This window comes from Melanerpes formicivorus, unplaced genomic scaffold (genome assembly GCF_026170545.1).
Source record: "Melanerpes formicivorus ecotype bairdi unplaced genomic scaffold, bMelFor1.0.p_v2 SCAF_93, whole genome shotgun sequence".
In the NCBI taxonomy this organism is placed as follows: domain Eukaryota; kingdom Metazoa; phylum Chordata; class Aves; order Piciformes; family Picidae; genus Melanerpes; species Melanerpes formicivorus.
The window spans coordinates 750,969-764,594 of NW_027142445.1; the positions used below are offsets into that span (position 1 = coordinate 750,969).

At 62.0% G+C, this 13,626-nt stretch overlaps 2 protein-coding genes across 12 annotated transcripts in view; one reads left to right on the forward strand and one right to left on the reverse strand.

Annotated features, from left to right (window-relative positions):
* CEP63 (centrosomal protein 63) overlaps nucleotides 1-13,626 on the reverse strand; it is a 38,147-nt gene that overhangs the window by 8,517 nt on the left and 16,004 nt on the right. For 6 of the 9 annotated variants that reach the window (XM_068165807.1, XM_068165802.1, XM_068165806.1 and 3 more), the window contains exons 1-5: nucleotides 6,964-6,985; nucleotides 6,055-6,169; nucleotides 3,275-3,455; nucleotides 2,507-2,602; nucleotides 640-765 (exon numbers count right to left, since the gene is read on the reverse strand). In XM_068165807.1, the coding sequence (XP_068021908.1) occupies nucleotides 640-765; nucleotides 2,507-2,602; nucleotides 3,275-3,455; nucleotides 6,055-6,098 (447 nt within the window). In that variant the 5' untranslated portion in view covers nucleotides 6,099-6,169; nucleotides 6,964-6,985. Of the gene's footprint in view, nucleotides 1-639; nucleotides 766-2,506; nucleotides 2,603-3,274; nucleotides 3,456-6,054; nucleotides 6,170-6,963; nucleotides 6,986-8,037; nucleotides 8,128-12,810; nucleotides 12,953-13,626 lie in introns of those variants that run through there. The other 3 variants (XM_068165799.1, XM_068165803.1, XM_068165804.1) reach the window with 3 other exon arrangements.
* ANAPC13 (anaphase promoting complex subunit 13) lies at nucleotides 8,179-11,332 on the forward strand. 3 transcript variants are annotated; one of them, XM_068165827.1, is made up of 4 exons: nucleotides 8,179-8,208; nucleotides 8,904-9,096; nucleotides 9,543-9,666; nucleotides 10,902-11,332. In XM_068165827.1, exons 3-4 carry the CDS (start codon nucleotides 9,568-9,570, stop codon nucleotides 11,025-11,027), a joined length of 225 nt encoding a protein of 74 aa, XP_068021928.1. In that variant the 5' UTR covers nucleotides 8,179-8,208; nucleotides 8,904-9,096; nucleotides 9,543-9,567; the 3' UTR covers nucleotides 11,028-11,332. The 3 variants fall into 3 exon arrangements, with proteins under 3 accessions (XP_068021928.1, XP_068021929.1, XP_068021927.1); XM_068165828.1 differs by lacking the exon at nucleotides 8,179-8,208 and adding an exon at nucleotides 8,288-8,764 and having other exon boundaries at nucleotides 9,512-9,666; XM_068165826.1 differs by lacking the exon at nucleotides 8,179-8,208 and adding an exon at nucleotides 8,293-8,764.

Genomic DNA, 13,626 nt, shown 5'->3' on the forward strand with positions numbered 1-13,626 from the left:
CAGAGCCACTGGACTCTCCCCAGCAGGTCTCTGTCTCTCCTGAGCTGTGGAGCCCAGCACTGGGCACAGCACTGCAGCTGTGGTCTCAGCAGCACTCTGCTGCAGACACTTCAGGCAGATGTTTGTTAGGCACAGCTTCAGGGTACAGTAACACAAAACTGGATGCAGTTGAGCTCCACACAGCAGAGAGGTTGAAAGATGAGACAGGGTTGAGAAGAATCCTGGACTGGCTCAGGTTGGAAGGGACCACAGAGACCTTCTACTCCAACCTCCTGCCATGGGCAGGGACACCTCCCAGCCTGGCCTTGAACACCCCCAGGAGGAGGCAGCCACAGCCTCCCTGGGCAGCCTGTGCCAGAGCCTCACCACCCTCACACTGAAGAACTTCCTCAGCTCCAGTCTGACCCTGCTCTGCCTCAGCTCCAAACCATTCCCCCTTAGCCTGGCTCTAGAGGCTCCAGCACAGGGAACTGCCTTCATTGCTCAAGCCTTTGAGCAGAGCTCCAGCTGGAGAGTAGATGGAGAGCTCTGTAAGCAGGACTCACAGCCCACCCCCTCCTGGCTGCCTGCAGCCCCAGTGCAGCCCCCAGTGCCTCCACACAAGCAGCTGTGCCTGGCACTTGCCGTTTCCCTGCCTACCTCCAGCTTCCTGCTCAGGCGCCTCACTTCCAGCTGCTCCTCCCCTTGGCTCTTGCTGCCTTCTCCTCTAGCTTCTCTCAGGTGCTTCTTCTGCAGCTTCTCATAGCTCCTCCTCAGCCTGGACAACTGCAAGGAACAGAGAGAGACAACTGTGCTCAAGGCCCTGATGAAACTGGCAGGCTTCACACAGACCACTGCCCTCACCGAGGCCACAGAGCTTGCAGGTGAAGCCTCCTGTGCCAAGGAGCCTTGCTGTGTGCCAGCAGGACTGCAGAACAGGCCAACAAGTGACAGCAGCACTGAAGCTGCGCCACCAGCAGCTCCACTCAGACCTCTGCCTCACCACTGCTAGAAGCAGGACAGCTGCAGGCTCAGAGGTGGCTGCTGATGGGCAGGAGCAGGGCAGCCCTCTCTCTACAGGCAGCTCACACTGCTGGCCATCTGCTGACACCAAAGTGGGAGCAGGGCCTGGCACCCCCTCAGGCTGTGCTGCCACCCAGTGTGACCTGGCCAGGCTGCAGAGCTGGGCAAAGGGGAACCTAATGAAGTCCAGCAAGGAGGAGGCAGAGTCCTGCCCCTGGGGAGGAACAGCCCCAGGCAGCCCTGCAGGGGAGAGCAGCTCAGCAGAGAAGGGCCTGGGAGTGCTGCCTGCTAACAACTTATCCATGGGACAGCAAAGTGGCCTGGGGGCCAAGCAGGCCAAGGACATCCTGGGGGGCATTGAGGAGAGTGTGGCCAGCAGGGCTGGGGAGGGTCTCCTGCCCCTCTGCTCAGCCCTAGTTAGACCACAGCTGCAGTGCTGTGCCCAGAGCTGGGCTCCCCAGGCCAAGAGGCACAGGGAGCTGCTGGAGGGAGTCCAGGGGAGGCTGGGAGGGAGCCTAAGGGATTGGAGCTGAGAGCCCTGGGGCTGCCTGGTGTGCAGAGAAGGCTGAGAGGGAATCTGATCAATGTCTCTATCTGAGGGGTGGGGGTCAGGAGCCAGGCTCTGCTCAGTGATCTTCAGGGCTAGGACAAGGCACAATGGAGATGAACTCAATCACAGGAGGCTCCACCTGAATGTGAGCAAAAAACTTCACTGGGAGGCTGCTGGAGCCTGGAGCCCAGAGAGGTTGTGCAGCCTCCTGCTCTGGAGCCTTTCTAGCCCCCACTGGATGTGTTCTGGGTGCCTTGCCCTGGCAGGGGGCTGGAGTGGAGGGTCTCTGGGGGTCCCTTCCAGCCCCTGCCTTGCTGTGATCTCCTCACACAGAGGGGCACTCAGGCCTCACACAGGGTAAGGCACCACTTCCCATGGGATTAAAAACCACTTGGGTGGGAACTGGAACTGTTGCATTCAGTGGGAGAAGGAAGACTTGAGAGCTGCCATCATAGGGAACATGAAGATGACTTCAGCTGTCAGATTCTGCTCAGCTACACCCTAGATCCCACAGCCATGATGAATGCCAACACAGGATCTCTCTCCCACACCCACTGCTAGGATGCTGAAGTTGTACCACAACCAAGAATGAGAAAAAACCTCTCCTGGCCAGCCTGAGCCTCCCCTGGTGCAAGCTGAGGCCATTTCCTCTCATCTTATCACTGGGAACAGAGCCCAACCCCCACCTGGCTGCAGCCTCCTCTCAGGGAGCTGCAGAGAGCAATGAGGTCTCCCTCAGCCTCCTCTCCTCCAGGCTGAACACCCCCAGCCCCCTCAGCTGCTCCTCCCCAGCCCTCTTCTCCAGACCCTTCCCCAGCTCTGTTGCCCTTCTCTGGGCCTGCTCCAGCTCCTCAGTGTCCTTCTTGTGGTGAGGGGCCCAAAACTCACCACACAAATATTTCACCCATCAGATCCTGTATCAGTTGGGAAGGATTTGCTCTTTTTGCCACTGACCTCCTCCTGGAGCCTCTTCAGCTGCTGCTGATACTCCCTGGCCATGTCCTGCTTCCCTCTCTCCGTGTCCTGGAGCTGCTGGCGCAAGCTGGCAGCCTGCAGGAGAGTCAAACAGCAAAGCAAAGAGAAGAGCTTCCTCCTGGTGTCCAACCTGACTCTGCCCTGCTCACTGCCCAACCACTGCCCCTAGTCCTGTCCCCACAGCCCCTTCTGCACAGTCCCTCCCCAGCTGCCTGCAGCTCCCCTGCAGAGACTGAAATGCAGCTCTGAGGTCCCCTTGGAGCCTTCTCCTCTGCAGGCTGCACAGCCCCAGCTCCCCCAGCCTGTGCTCACAGCAGAGCTGCTCCAGCCCTTGGAGCATCTTTGTGGCCTCCCCTGGACCTGCTCCATCAGGTTCATGTCCTTCCTGTGGCTGCAGAGCTGGGGACAGTGCCCCAGGTGAGGTCTGCCCAGAGCAGAGGGGCAGCAAAGGCTGCTTTGAAAATTCTGTTTCTGATTTGCAAGCAGGAGAGCAGCTCTGATCTGCTCTGGCCTGCACAGCTCCTGCCCTGCACAGCTCCTGCCCTGCACAGCTCCTGCTGACATTAAGCCCTTCTGGTTTAGCATTTAACCACTAACAACCCCAGCCCCCTGCCCTAGATGTGATCCCACCCCTGCCATGAGTCCAGGCATGGCAAACCAAACACCATGGTCACTCCTGGTGCTGCACTACAGGCTGCACAACACAGAGGCTGGCAGCAGCCAGAGGAGAGCATGGGCCTGAGGTACCTCCTTCTGTGCTCCCTGCAGAGCAGCCCTGGCGGAGGCCAGCTCCTGCTCTCGGGCACTGAGGCAAGCTTCCAGAGCCTGGGCCTGGCCTTCCCATTCAGCTTTCTTGTGAGCCACCATGAGGTCGATTTGCTTCATCAGCTCCTGCAGCTCAGCCTCACAGGACGTCAGGAACCCCCCACTGTGAGGGAGAGAGCTCCAGGTTACAAAGCAGACAGCACCCCCACAGCTGCAGTGTCCCCCCCAGAGCCAGCACAGCACACCTGACTTGCACCAAGGGACCAGCTCTGCACATGGCATGGAAGAGGGGGGGCTGGAAGGGACCAGCTCCAGCCCCCTGCCATGGGCAGGGACACCTCCCACCAGCCCAGGGCTGCTCAAGGCCTCATCCAGCCTGGCCCTGAACACCTCCAGGACCCTGAACTCTCTTCAAATGAGTTTGCAGAGCAATGCACTGAACATTTCTGCCCTCATCCCATCCTCTAAGGCAGTCTCACAGGTCAGATGTTCCTATCACAGAGTCCCGTCCTGCCAGGCTGGAAGTGCCCCCAGGGCTCACCTGGCCCAACCTGCCCAGCTGATGGTGCAGCTGGAAGGAGCTGGCCCAGCCCCCTGGCAAGCTGAGGCTGAGCACTGCCCAAGGGAGGGGACTGCACTGCTGCCCCTGGGAGATGACTCCAGGCTCTGACTGTGCCCATGGGGAACATTTCCCTCTGCAGCCCACTGGCAATCTCCCCAGCAGTGACCTGTCCTCAGCACCCCTTGGCCCCTCCTGGCACTCCTTGGCCATCCTCCATCCTCCTGGCAGCCACCCTCTGTGCCCTGGGCCACAGCAATGAGGTCTCCCCTCAGCCTTCTCCTCTCCAGCTGCACAGCCCCAGCCCTGGCAGAGATGCACGTTTGGCAATGACCAAGAAAAGCAACATGCAAAGCCCTTGAGAGGAGGCATGACCTAGAGGCTGCATATGAGGAGCTGCCTTCTGGCCAGGGGACCATTGGAACCCTCCTGAGCACTCATCCATCCTCACAGGACCACAGCTCAGTACCTGGAGCCTGATCCACACTTTGTACCTGCCTTCATGGCTCTCCAGGCAGAGCCACTGGAGACCAAGTGTCAGTCACCAGAGAGCTCACAGCCAAGCTAGGAGCTGCTGGGACAGGAATCTGATCCCCACTGCAGCCCAAGCCCTGAGCAGGGGTTGGTGACAATGTGACCCTGCTGCAGGGAGCTGGGGGAAGCTCCTGCTGCTGCTGCAGGGATGGAGCCAGTGCAGCAAACTGCTCTAACTCTTCACAAGCTGCTAAGCCAGGGGCAGTATTAAGGCTTGCAAGACACAGCCCTGGAGGGCAGTGAACTCCAGCATGACCTTCACCCCTGCCATCTGCCTGCCAAACACAAGCACAGAGATGGGAATCAATAGCTTCAAGGGCTGGATTTCTCTGCACACTTCACAGCTTGGCAGTTTCCTCCCCAGGGAAAGAAACACTTCCAAAAGCAGCCAAAAATCAGCTAGATGTGAAGTTCATCCCACCCTGCAAGTTAACCCAAAATTAGCAGCTATTATGCAGAGCAAGAACATCTCCCTCACAGCATCTGCTAATGCTGCCTGAGGCTGACTGCTGCAAGCAGCTCTGTAGAAGAGAGAGGATCAGGAAGTCTGAGCTGCAGCTCAGGAGTCACTGTGGAAGCAGCATCAGTGACCTCTGCTCCTGCACACATCAAACCTCCTCTCCAATCTTTGCACTACAGCCTCTCAGGGAGACAAAGGTCCAGCTGAGACAGAGCACCAAGGATCCTTCAGTGAAGAATGGAACTCTGCAGTTTCAAAACAGAATCAGATTGGGCTGGAAGGGACCTCTAGAGCTCACCCAGCCCAACCCCTGCACCCAGCAGGGACATCCTCCACTGGAGCAGGCTGCCCAGAGCCCTGTCCAGCCTCACCTTGAGTATCTCCAGGGCTGGGGCCTCAACTGGCACCTCCCTGGGCAGCCTGCTGCAGTGTTCCAGCAGCCTCCTGCTGCAGAACTTGTTCCTCACATCCAATCTCAATCTGCTCTGCTCTCATCTCAAACCGTTGCCCCTGGGCCTGTCCCTGCAGCCCTTTGGGAACAGTCCCTCCTCTGCAGCCTGCTTGGAGCCCTTCAGGTCCTGGAAGCTGCTCTGAGCTCTCCCTAGAGCCTTCTCTTCTGCAGGCTGCACAGCCCCAGCTCCCTCAGCCTATCCCCACAGGGGAGGTTCTCCAGCCCCTGATCATCCTGGTGGCACAATCAGATGTTGCCAATAAAAGCAGAACTCAGCCATGCCTCAGGAACCTTGCAAGGCTGTTACCAAGAAAATATTTACTCACATCTCTTAATCAATACCACTCCTGGTGCCAGGGAGCAAGAAAGGTTAACAGCACCACCACCATTCACAGAATGGGTTGGGCTGGAAGGGACCTTAAAGATCAACCAGCTCCAACCCCTGCCATGGACAGGGACACCTCCTACCAGCACAGGCTGCTCAGGGCCTCATCCAGCCTGGCCCTGAACACCCCCAGGGAAGAGGCAGCCACAGCCTCCCTGGGCAGCCTGTGCCAGGCTCTCCCCACCCTCACTGCCAACAATTTCTTCCTCATCTCCAGGCTAAATCTGCCCTCCCCAAGCTTCAATCAAGCAAATTCCACATCCCTTACTTAAGCCAGGGAAGCTGCCTGACATCAGAGGACTCCACTCTGAGTGAGGTGGAAGGTTTATACTCACATGACCTACAAGACTGCTGTGCACTGCTGCATACATACCTCCCCTGCACATTTCTTTGCATCCCTTCCAGCAAAGCCTCCATCACCAAGCCCTGGTGGCTGCAGCAGCCAGGGAAGCACAGGACAGCAGTGCTCACTCAGGGCCATGCAAAGGCTGCAGAACAAAGAGAAATCCACAGAGCAAAGTTAAGACAAGATGCCATCACCATAGGATTAGAGGTGAGCAAAACAAGGACTACCCTGACAAACCCACCAGCCCAAGCTCTGCCAAATAAAGGGAAACATTTTTCTGCCCCTGGTGCCAGAAGACAGGTGGCAAAGGTCTGCAGCAGCAGTGACACTCTTTAGGTCCCCAGCCTCTGAACCACAGAATGTTAGGGGCTGGAAGGGACCTCCAGAGGTCACCCAGTCCAGCACCCTGCCAGAGCAGGGCACAGAGAACACATCCAGGAGGGTTGGAAAGGCTCCAGAGCAGGAGACTCCACAACCTCTCTGGGCAGCCTGCTCCAGGCTCTGCCACCCTCACAGGCACAAAGTTTTCCCTCCTGTTCCCCTGGCACCTCCTCTGCTCCAGCTTGCCCCCAGTGCCCCTGATGCTGTCCTTGGGCATCCCTGAGCAGAGCCTGGCTCCAGCCCCGAGGTGCGGAACTGCCACTGCCGGAGGTGCCGGCTGCGGGGCTCCGCCGGGACCCCCGAGCCAGCTGCTGCTTCCCCGCGGCCAAAGGCGAGCCGGGCCGGCGGCCCCTCGGCAGCGCTCACCCCCTGCAACCCGCAGCCCCAGTTGGCTCGGGCTGGGCTTATCCTGCCTCTGCTCTGCTCCCCGCTGCCGTTCCTCTCTGCCCCTGCCCGTGCCTCGCTGCCCGTTCTTCTCTGCCCGTGTCCGGCTGCCCGTGCCTCGCTGCCCCTGCCCCTGCCCGGCTGCCCGTGCCCCTGCCCGGCTGCCCGTGCCTCGCTGCCCGTGTCCGGCTGCCCGTGCCTCGCTGCCCCTGCCCCTGCCCGGCTGCCCGTGTCCGGCTGCCCGTGCCCCTGCCCGGCTGCCCGTGCCTCGCTGCCCCTGCCCCTGCCCGGCTGCCCGTGTCCGGCTGCCCGTGCCTCGCTGCCCGTGCCCATGCCTCGCTGCCCGTGTCCGGCTGCCCGTGCCTTGCTGCCCCTGCCCCTGCCCGGCTGCCCGTGCCTCGCTGCCCGTGCCCCTGCCCGGCTGCCCGTGCCTCGCTGCCCGTGCCCATGCCTCGCTGCCCGTGTCCGGCTGCCCGTGCCTTGATGCCCCTGCCCGTGCCTCGCTGCCCGTGTCCGGCTGCCCGTGCCTCGCTGCCCCTGCCCGTGCCTCGCTGCCCGTGTCCGGCTGCCCGTGCCTTGCTGCCCCTGCCCCGCTGCCCGTGCCTCGCTGCCCCTGTCCCGCTGCCCGTGTCCGGCTGCCCCTGCCCGTGCCTCGCTGCCCGTGTCCGGCTGCCCGTGCCCCGCTGCCCGTGTCCGGCTGCCCCTGCCCGTGCCTCGCTGCCCGTGTCCGGCTGCCCGTGCCCCGCTGCCCCTGCCCCTGCCCGGCTGCCCGTGTCCGGCTGCCCGTGCCCCGCTGCCCGTGCCTCGCTGCCCCTGTCCCGCTGCCCGTGTCCGGCTGCCCCTGCCCGTGCCTCGCTGCCCGTGTCCGGCTGCCCGTGCCCCGCTGCCCCTGCCCCTGCCCGGCTGCCCGTGTCCGGCTGCCCGTGCCCCGCTGCCCGTGCCTCGCTGCCCCTGTCCCGCTGCCCGTGTCCGGCTGCCCCTGCCCGTGCCTCGCTGCCCGTGTCCGGCTGCCCGTGCCCCGCTGCCCGTGTCCGGCTGCCCCTGCCCGTGCCTCGCTGCCCGTGTCCGGCTGCCCGTGCCCCGCTGCCCCTGCCCCTGCCCGGCTGCCCGTGTCCGGCTGCCCGTGCCCCGCTGCCCCTGCCCGGCTGCCCGTGTCCGGCTGCCCGTGCCTCGCTGCCCCTGCCTCGCTGCCCGTGTCCGGCTGCCCGTGCCCCGCTGCCCGTGTCCGGCTGCCCCTGCCCGTGCCTCGCTGCCCGTGTCCGGCTGCCCCTGCCCGTTCTTCGCTGCCCGTGCCCCCCTGCCGGTTCCCCGCTGCCCACAGCGGCGCAGCGGAAGTTCCGTCCTGGGCGGGCGCTGCGCCTGCGCTGCGCCTGCGCTGCGCCGCCGGCTGCGCTGCGCCTGCCGGACCGGGGCCGGGTAGGGCCGCGGCGCCCGGAGGAGGGCAACGGGGGGGGGTGTGGGGTGTGCAGGGGGCGCTGCGCACCGGGCTGTCCCCAGCGCCCCGCCGGGGCGGCTGCCGCTCAGCCCTGCGGGGCCAGTCGGGCTCGCCCCGGAGCGAGGAGCGGCCGCAGGGCCCCGGCGTGCCCGCAACCGCCCTCGGGGTTAGATAACTACCGGGAGCCGGGCGCGGCGGGCTGCGGGCTGACACTGGCAGGAGGGCACCAACGGAACGGGCACGGAGCGGCGGCGGTTGGAAAGGTCCTCCGGAGATCAGCCAGGCCAGCCCCTGCCAGCCCGGCGCCCCCCGGATCAGCCCAGGGATAAGCCCAGGATCAGCCAGGGCAGCTGCCCGGGGTCGTGTTCAGGCAGGGTTTGAAAGTTCCCAGAGAGGGAGAGTCCCCAACCCCTCTGGAGCCTGCTCCAGCCCCTCCCGTGTTCCACTTGGTGCCTGCTGCCCTTCGTCCTGTCTTGTGTGCACCACCTCCAGCAGCCCAGCCACATCCTCTCGACCTGTAGCTGCTAATCAGCATCGGTACATCCCCTCTGGGGCTGCTATGCCCCAGGCTGAGCAGCACCCAGGGGTTCACAAGAAGCCCCTGGAATGATGGCAGCAGCTGAGAGTGGGGACAGGTTTTGTGGGGCTGAAGTTTCCCCTTTTTCCTGGACTGCAGGTTCTGGGCATCCCTTGAGGTGCCATCAGATGCGCTGTGCTGCCTCTCTCCCAGGCTGGCAGAGGTGTGGGCGAGTCGTGGCACCGCTCGGGGACTGCAGGCAAGCAGGCAGCAGAGAGCGACAGCTCTGTGCAGAGCTGGAGGGCACAGGGCAGCTCCAGGCCTCAAGCTCACTCAAAGGAGACTTCTGAAGGTGAGTAGCTCTGAGCACCTCTAGACCCCTGTCATTGACAGCAGCCACTGCTGGCTGCCCCCCACGAGCTGCAGAGCCCACTGCAGTGCCCTCCCACCAGTGCTCTCTGCAGAGAAGTGCTCAGAGCAGCGTGCAGTGCCACTGCCAGCTGCTTGCTGCTGCTGTGGGTGGCAGCACTGGCACTGCAGTGTGTCCCAGGGGGCGGCACCGGCACTGCTGTGTGTCCCAGGGGGCGGCACTGGCACTGCTGTGTGTCCCAGGGGGTGGCACTGTCACTGCTGTGTGTCCCAGGAGGCGGCACTGGCACTGCTGTGTGTCCCAGGGGGTGGCACTGTCACTGCTGTGTGTCCCAGGAGGCAGCATTGGCACTGCTGTGTGCCCCAGGGGGCGGCACTGGCACTGCTGTGTGTCCCAGGGGGTGGCACTGGCACTGCTGTGTGTCCCAGGGGTGGCTGCAGGCCCTGTGCAGGGATGGACAGCGAGGTGCAGCGGGACGGCAGGATCCTGGACCTGATTGACGACGCCTGGCGAGAGGACAAACTGCCCTACGAGGATGTGGCCATTCCCCTGGTGGGTGAGGGGCTGCTCCTGCCTCCCACACTGCTCTGTGCAGCTGGGAGGGCAGCGCTTGCAGGGCAGCTGGGAGGGCAGTGCTTGCAGGGCAGCCAGTTTGTCCACAAGGCTCCTGGCATGGAGCTGACTCGTGCCCTGTCCTGCCTGCTGGCCACCCTGCATGCAGCTGCTGGGGGGGGACAAAATATCCTTCCCATTGCACACTTCTGGGTTTGGCAGCAGAGAGAGGTAGAATCAATCACAGAGTGGTTCAGGGTGGAAGGGACCCCAGAGCTCATCTCCTCCAACCCCCTGCCATGAACAAGGACACCTCTCAGCTAGACTCAGCTGCTCCAGGCCTCAGCCAGACTGGTCCCAGGCAGGAGGCAGCCACAGCCTCCCTGGGCAGCCTGTGACAGAGCCTCAGCTCCCTCCTGCTGAACAACTTCTTCCTCAGCTCCACTCTAACCCTGCTTTGCCTCAGCTCCAAACCATTTCCCCTTGGCCTGGCTCAGACCCCCTCAGCAAAAGTCTCTCTGCAGCCTTCCTGCAGGATCCCTTCAGGTCCTGGCAGGCAGCTCTGAGGTGCCCCTGGAGCCTTCTCCTCTGCAGGCTGAACACCCCCAGCTCCCTCAGCCTGTGCTCCCAGCAGAGCTGCTCCAGCCCTTGGATCATCTTTGTGGCCTCCTCTGGCCTCTCCCCAGCAGCTCTGTGTCCTTCTCCTGCTGGGGCCACAGAAGGCAAATCTCTGTTAAACCAATCCTCACTGTATTGTGAGCACCTCCACCTTGCACCTGGTAGGGGTTTCTGTCCTCAGCTGCTGCTGGACCACAGCCACAGATGAGTTCAGCATGGAGAAGGACGAAGGAACTCTGCCCTGCCACAGGAAAGGAAGGTTCCAGAAGCAGTTATCTTCATAAGAGCTCTGCTCAGTGCAGTGTCTGTGCCCCTGGCAGCAACAGCAGAACTCGCTGCAAGCCAGCAGGGGAATAGCTGCACCATGCTGCTGGCTGCAGTGCACTTGCTGGATGCCCCTCCCTGTGTGTGTGCAGGCTGAGGCTGCAGCAAGGCCCCAGGGAAAGCAATGTACCTGTGCTGCTAAGCCTCACAGTCATGTGAGAGAGCCTTGCTCCTAGCTGGGCTCAGCAGTGGTGCTGAGGGGCTCAGCAGTGCACTTCTGTGCTTACCCTGTGCAGCCTCAGCTGCTCCTTGCAGGGTGGGTGGGATTCATTCTGCCTCTGCTTTGTCCCCAGAATGAGCTCCCTGAACCAGAGCAAGACAATGGTGGCACAACTGAGTCTGTGAAAGAGCAGGAGATGAAGTGGACAGACCTGGCCCTGCAGTACCTGCACGAAAATGTCCCAGCCACAGGCAACTGATGAAGCCCTCAGGCTTCAGACAGGCACCAGGAGCTGCCCTGTCCAGCTGAGCACTGCTGCACAGGCTCCTCTCAGGAGGAAAGAGCACTGCTGGCACAGGCCCTGCTGCTCTGCAGTGGCTCTGCTGACAGTGACCAGCCCCAGCTGGGAGTGAACCAGCTGTGGGCAGCTGGCTCCCCAGAGCTGCTCTCAGGCTCTGCCCTCACAGCCTTCATTCCAGCTCTCCTGGTCACTTGTTCTGCAGTTGGTGCCAGTTTGACCTTCAGTGTTCTCTACATGTGATAAATGAAGTAATTTGTCCTGTCTCAGGTTGTTATTGATTGCAGAGCTCCAGCTGGACCCTGTGACTCTGAAGGCTTTTATCTGTGTGCATAGACTCACAGCAGGGGTTGGGCTGGAAGGGACCTCCAGAGCTCACCCAGCCCAACCCCTGCACCCAGCAGGGACATCCCCCACTGGAGCAGGTTGCTCACAGCCCTGTCCAGCCTCATCTTGAGTATCTCCAGGGCTGGGGCCTCAACTGGCACCTCCCTGGGCAACCTGCTGCAGTGTTCCAGCAGCCTCCTGCTGCAGAGCTTGTTCCTCACATCCAGTCTCAATCTGCTCTGCTCTCATTTCCAACCACTGCCCCTGGGCCTGTCCCTGCAGCCTCCTCTGCAGCCTGCTTGGAGTCCTTCAGGTCCTGAAAGCTGCTCTGAGGTCTCCCTGGAGCCTTCTCTTCTGCAGGCTGCACAGCCCCAACTCTCCCAGCCTGGCCCCAGAGCAGAGGCTCTCCAGCCCTCTGGACCCTGTGGGTAGAGTTCAGCCCTGCCAGTTGCTGCCATCTCTGACTGGTCTGTGGCTGAGGGAGGCTGTGTGGGGCAGGCCTGAGACACTGGTCAGGAAGACTCAAGAGGTGGTCACCTGAACTCCTCAGGCCTGCATGTCAGAGGACAGCTGCAGTGCTGCCATCCTGGGTGTGTTTGCCAACCACAGGCTCTAAGCAGCCTGATTTATGCTGGGATGGAGGCTGCTTATGTTTCTGAGGGGTGATGGAGGGTTACAGGGAACCACTGATTCACAGCCTGGCAGGGGCTGGAAGGGACCTCCAGAGATCACCCAGTCCAAGCCCCTGCCAGAGCAGGGCACCCAGGCCAGGGCACACAGAACACATCCAGGGGGGGTTGCAAATGCTCCAGAGCAGACTCCACAACCTCTCTGGGCAGCCTGCTCCAGGCTCCAGCAGCCTCACACCAAAGAAGTTTCTCCTCATGCTGAGGTGGCACCTCCTGGGCTCCAGCTTGTCCCTCTTGGTCCTTGTCCTGTCCCTGGGCACCACCAACCAGAGCCTGGCCCCTTCCTCCTGACCCCCAGCCCCAGAGGGATCAGATTCCTCTCAGCCTTCTCCTCTCCACACTCAACACCCCCAGGGCTCTCAGCCTCTCCTCACAGCAGAGCTGTTCAAGTCCTTCATCATCCTCACAGCCTCCCCTGGACTCTCCCCAGCAGGTCTCTGTCTCTCCTGAGCTGTGGAGCCCAGTACTGGGCACAGCACTGCAGCTGTGGTCTCAGCAGGGCAGAGCAGAGGGGCAGCAGACCCTCCCCAGCCCTGCTGGCCACACTTTGCTTGCTGCTCCCCAGGCTGCCCTTGGCCCTCTTGGCCCCCAGGGCACATTGCTGCCAGTGCCAGTGCAGCAGCTGCTCAGCTGCTAGCAAGAGCTCTCTGAGATGGGACATGGAAGCCTGTGGGCAGTGCTGGGGGAAAGGATCAAGAGGGGCTTGTCCCCAGGCAGGGAGTTGTTACCTCTGGCTGTGCTGGGGAGAGGCCAAGCCCTGGGCAAGGCTCTCTCTCGTCCCTGGTTCTCTGTTGCAGTAGGAAGAAGCCTTCTGTTCCCCTTGCATGTCTCTCTGCTGGCCTGGTGCCTTCACACCATTGGCAGAACTTCCTAGGCAGAAAATATTTTGACAGAGTTTAGGATTCCTGGTAGAGGTGAGAAGGGAGCTGGAATTCACAGTCCCTCACATGGTTGTGTTTTGCCAGAGCAGCAGAAGCAGGGACTCCCAGAGCCTGCACAGGAGTTCTGTTGGGGCCTTGGCCCTGTTTGTCCTCTTCACAGCAGCAGCCCCAACTCTGCCTCCGTGCTTACCAGCTGCAGCCCCAGCACAGCTCTTGCCCTGAGCTGCATGGGCAGCTCCAAGTGCTTGTGGCAAAGCTGAGGTGTTGGTGGGTGCACAGCTCTGGGGTGCAAGCCCTGCCTGCACTTGCCTGCACAAGCAGGAGCTGCAGGCAGGCAGCAGGCAGAGGTCTGGGCTGGGTCCTGAGTCGAGTCCAAGCACTGGCAAGGTGCAGTATGGCCCAGGGAAGCAGCTGTGCAGCTGGGAGCTGAGAGCTCAGCAACTCCTTGTGTCATCCCCAGGGGGAAAAGCAGAGCCTGTGCTTAATGAGGTGTTTCTGATCCTCCTTTTCCCTGGCCTGCATCAGAAGGGTTTGCTCAGAAAACAGTAGGCAAGGCTACCCCACAGCTTCTAGCAGCAGCCACCCCTGCTCCCTCTTCCCCTCCCCTGTACCAACTCCACTCTCATCCTGTCCTTTGTGCCACCAGATCTGCCAGCTCCAACT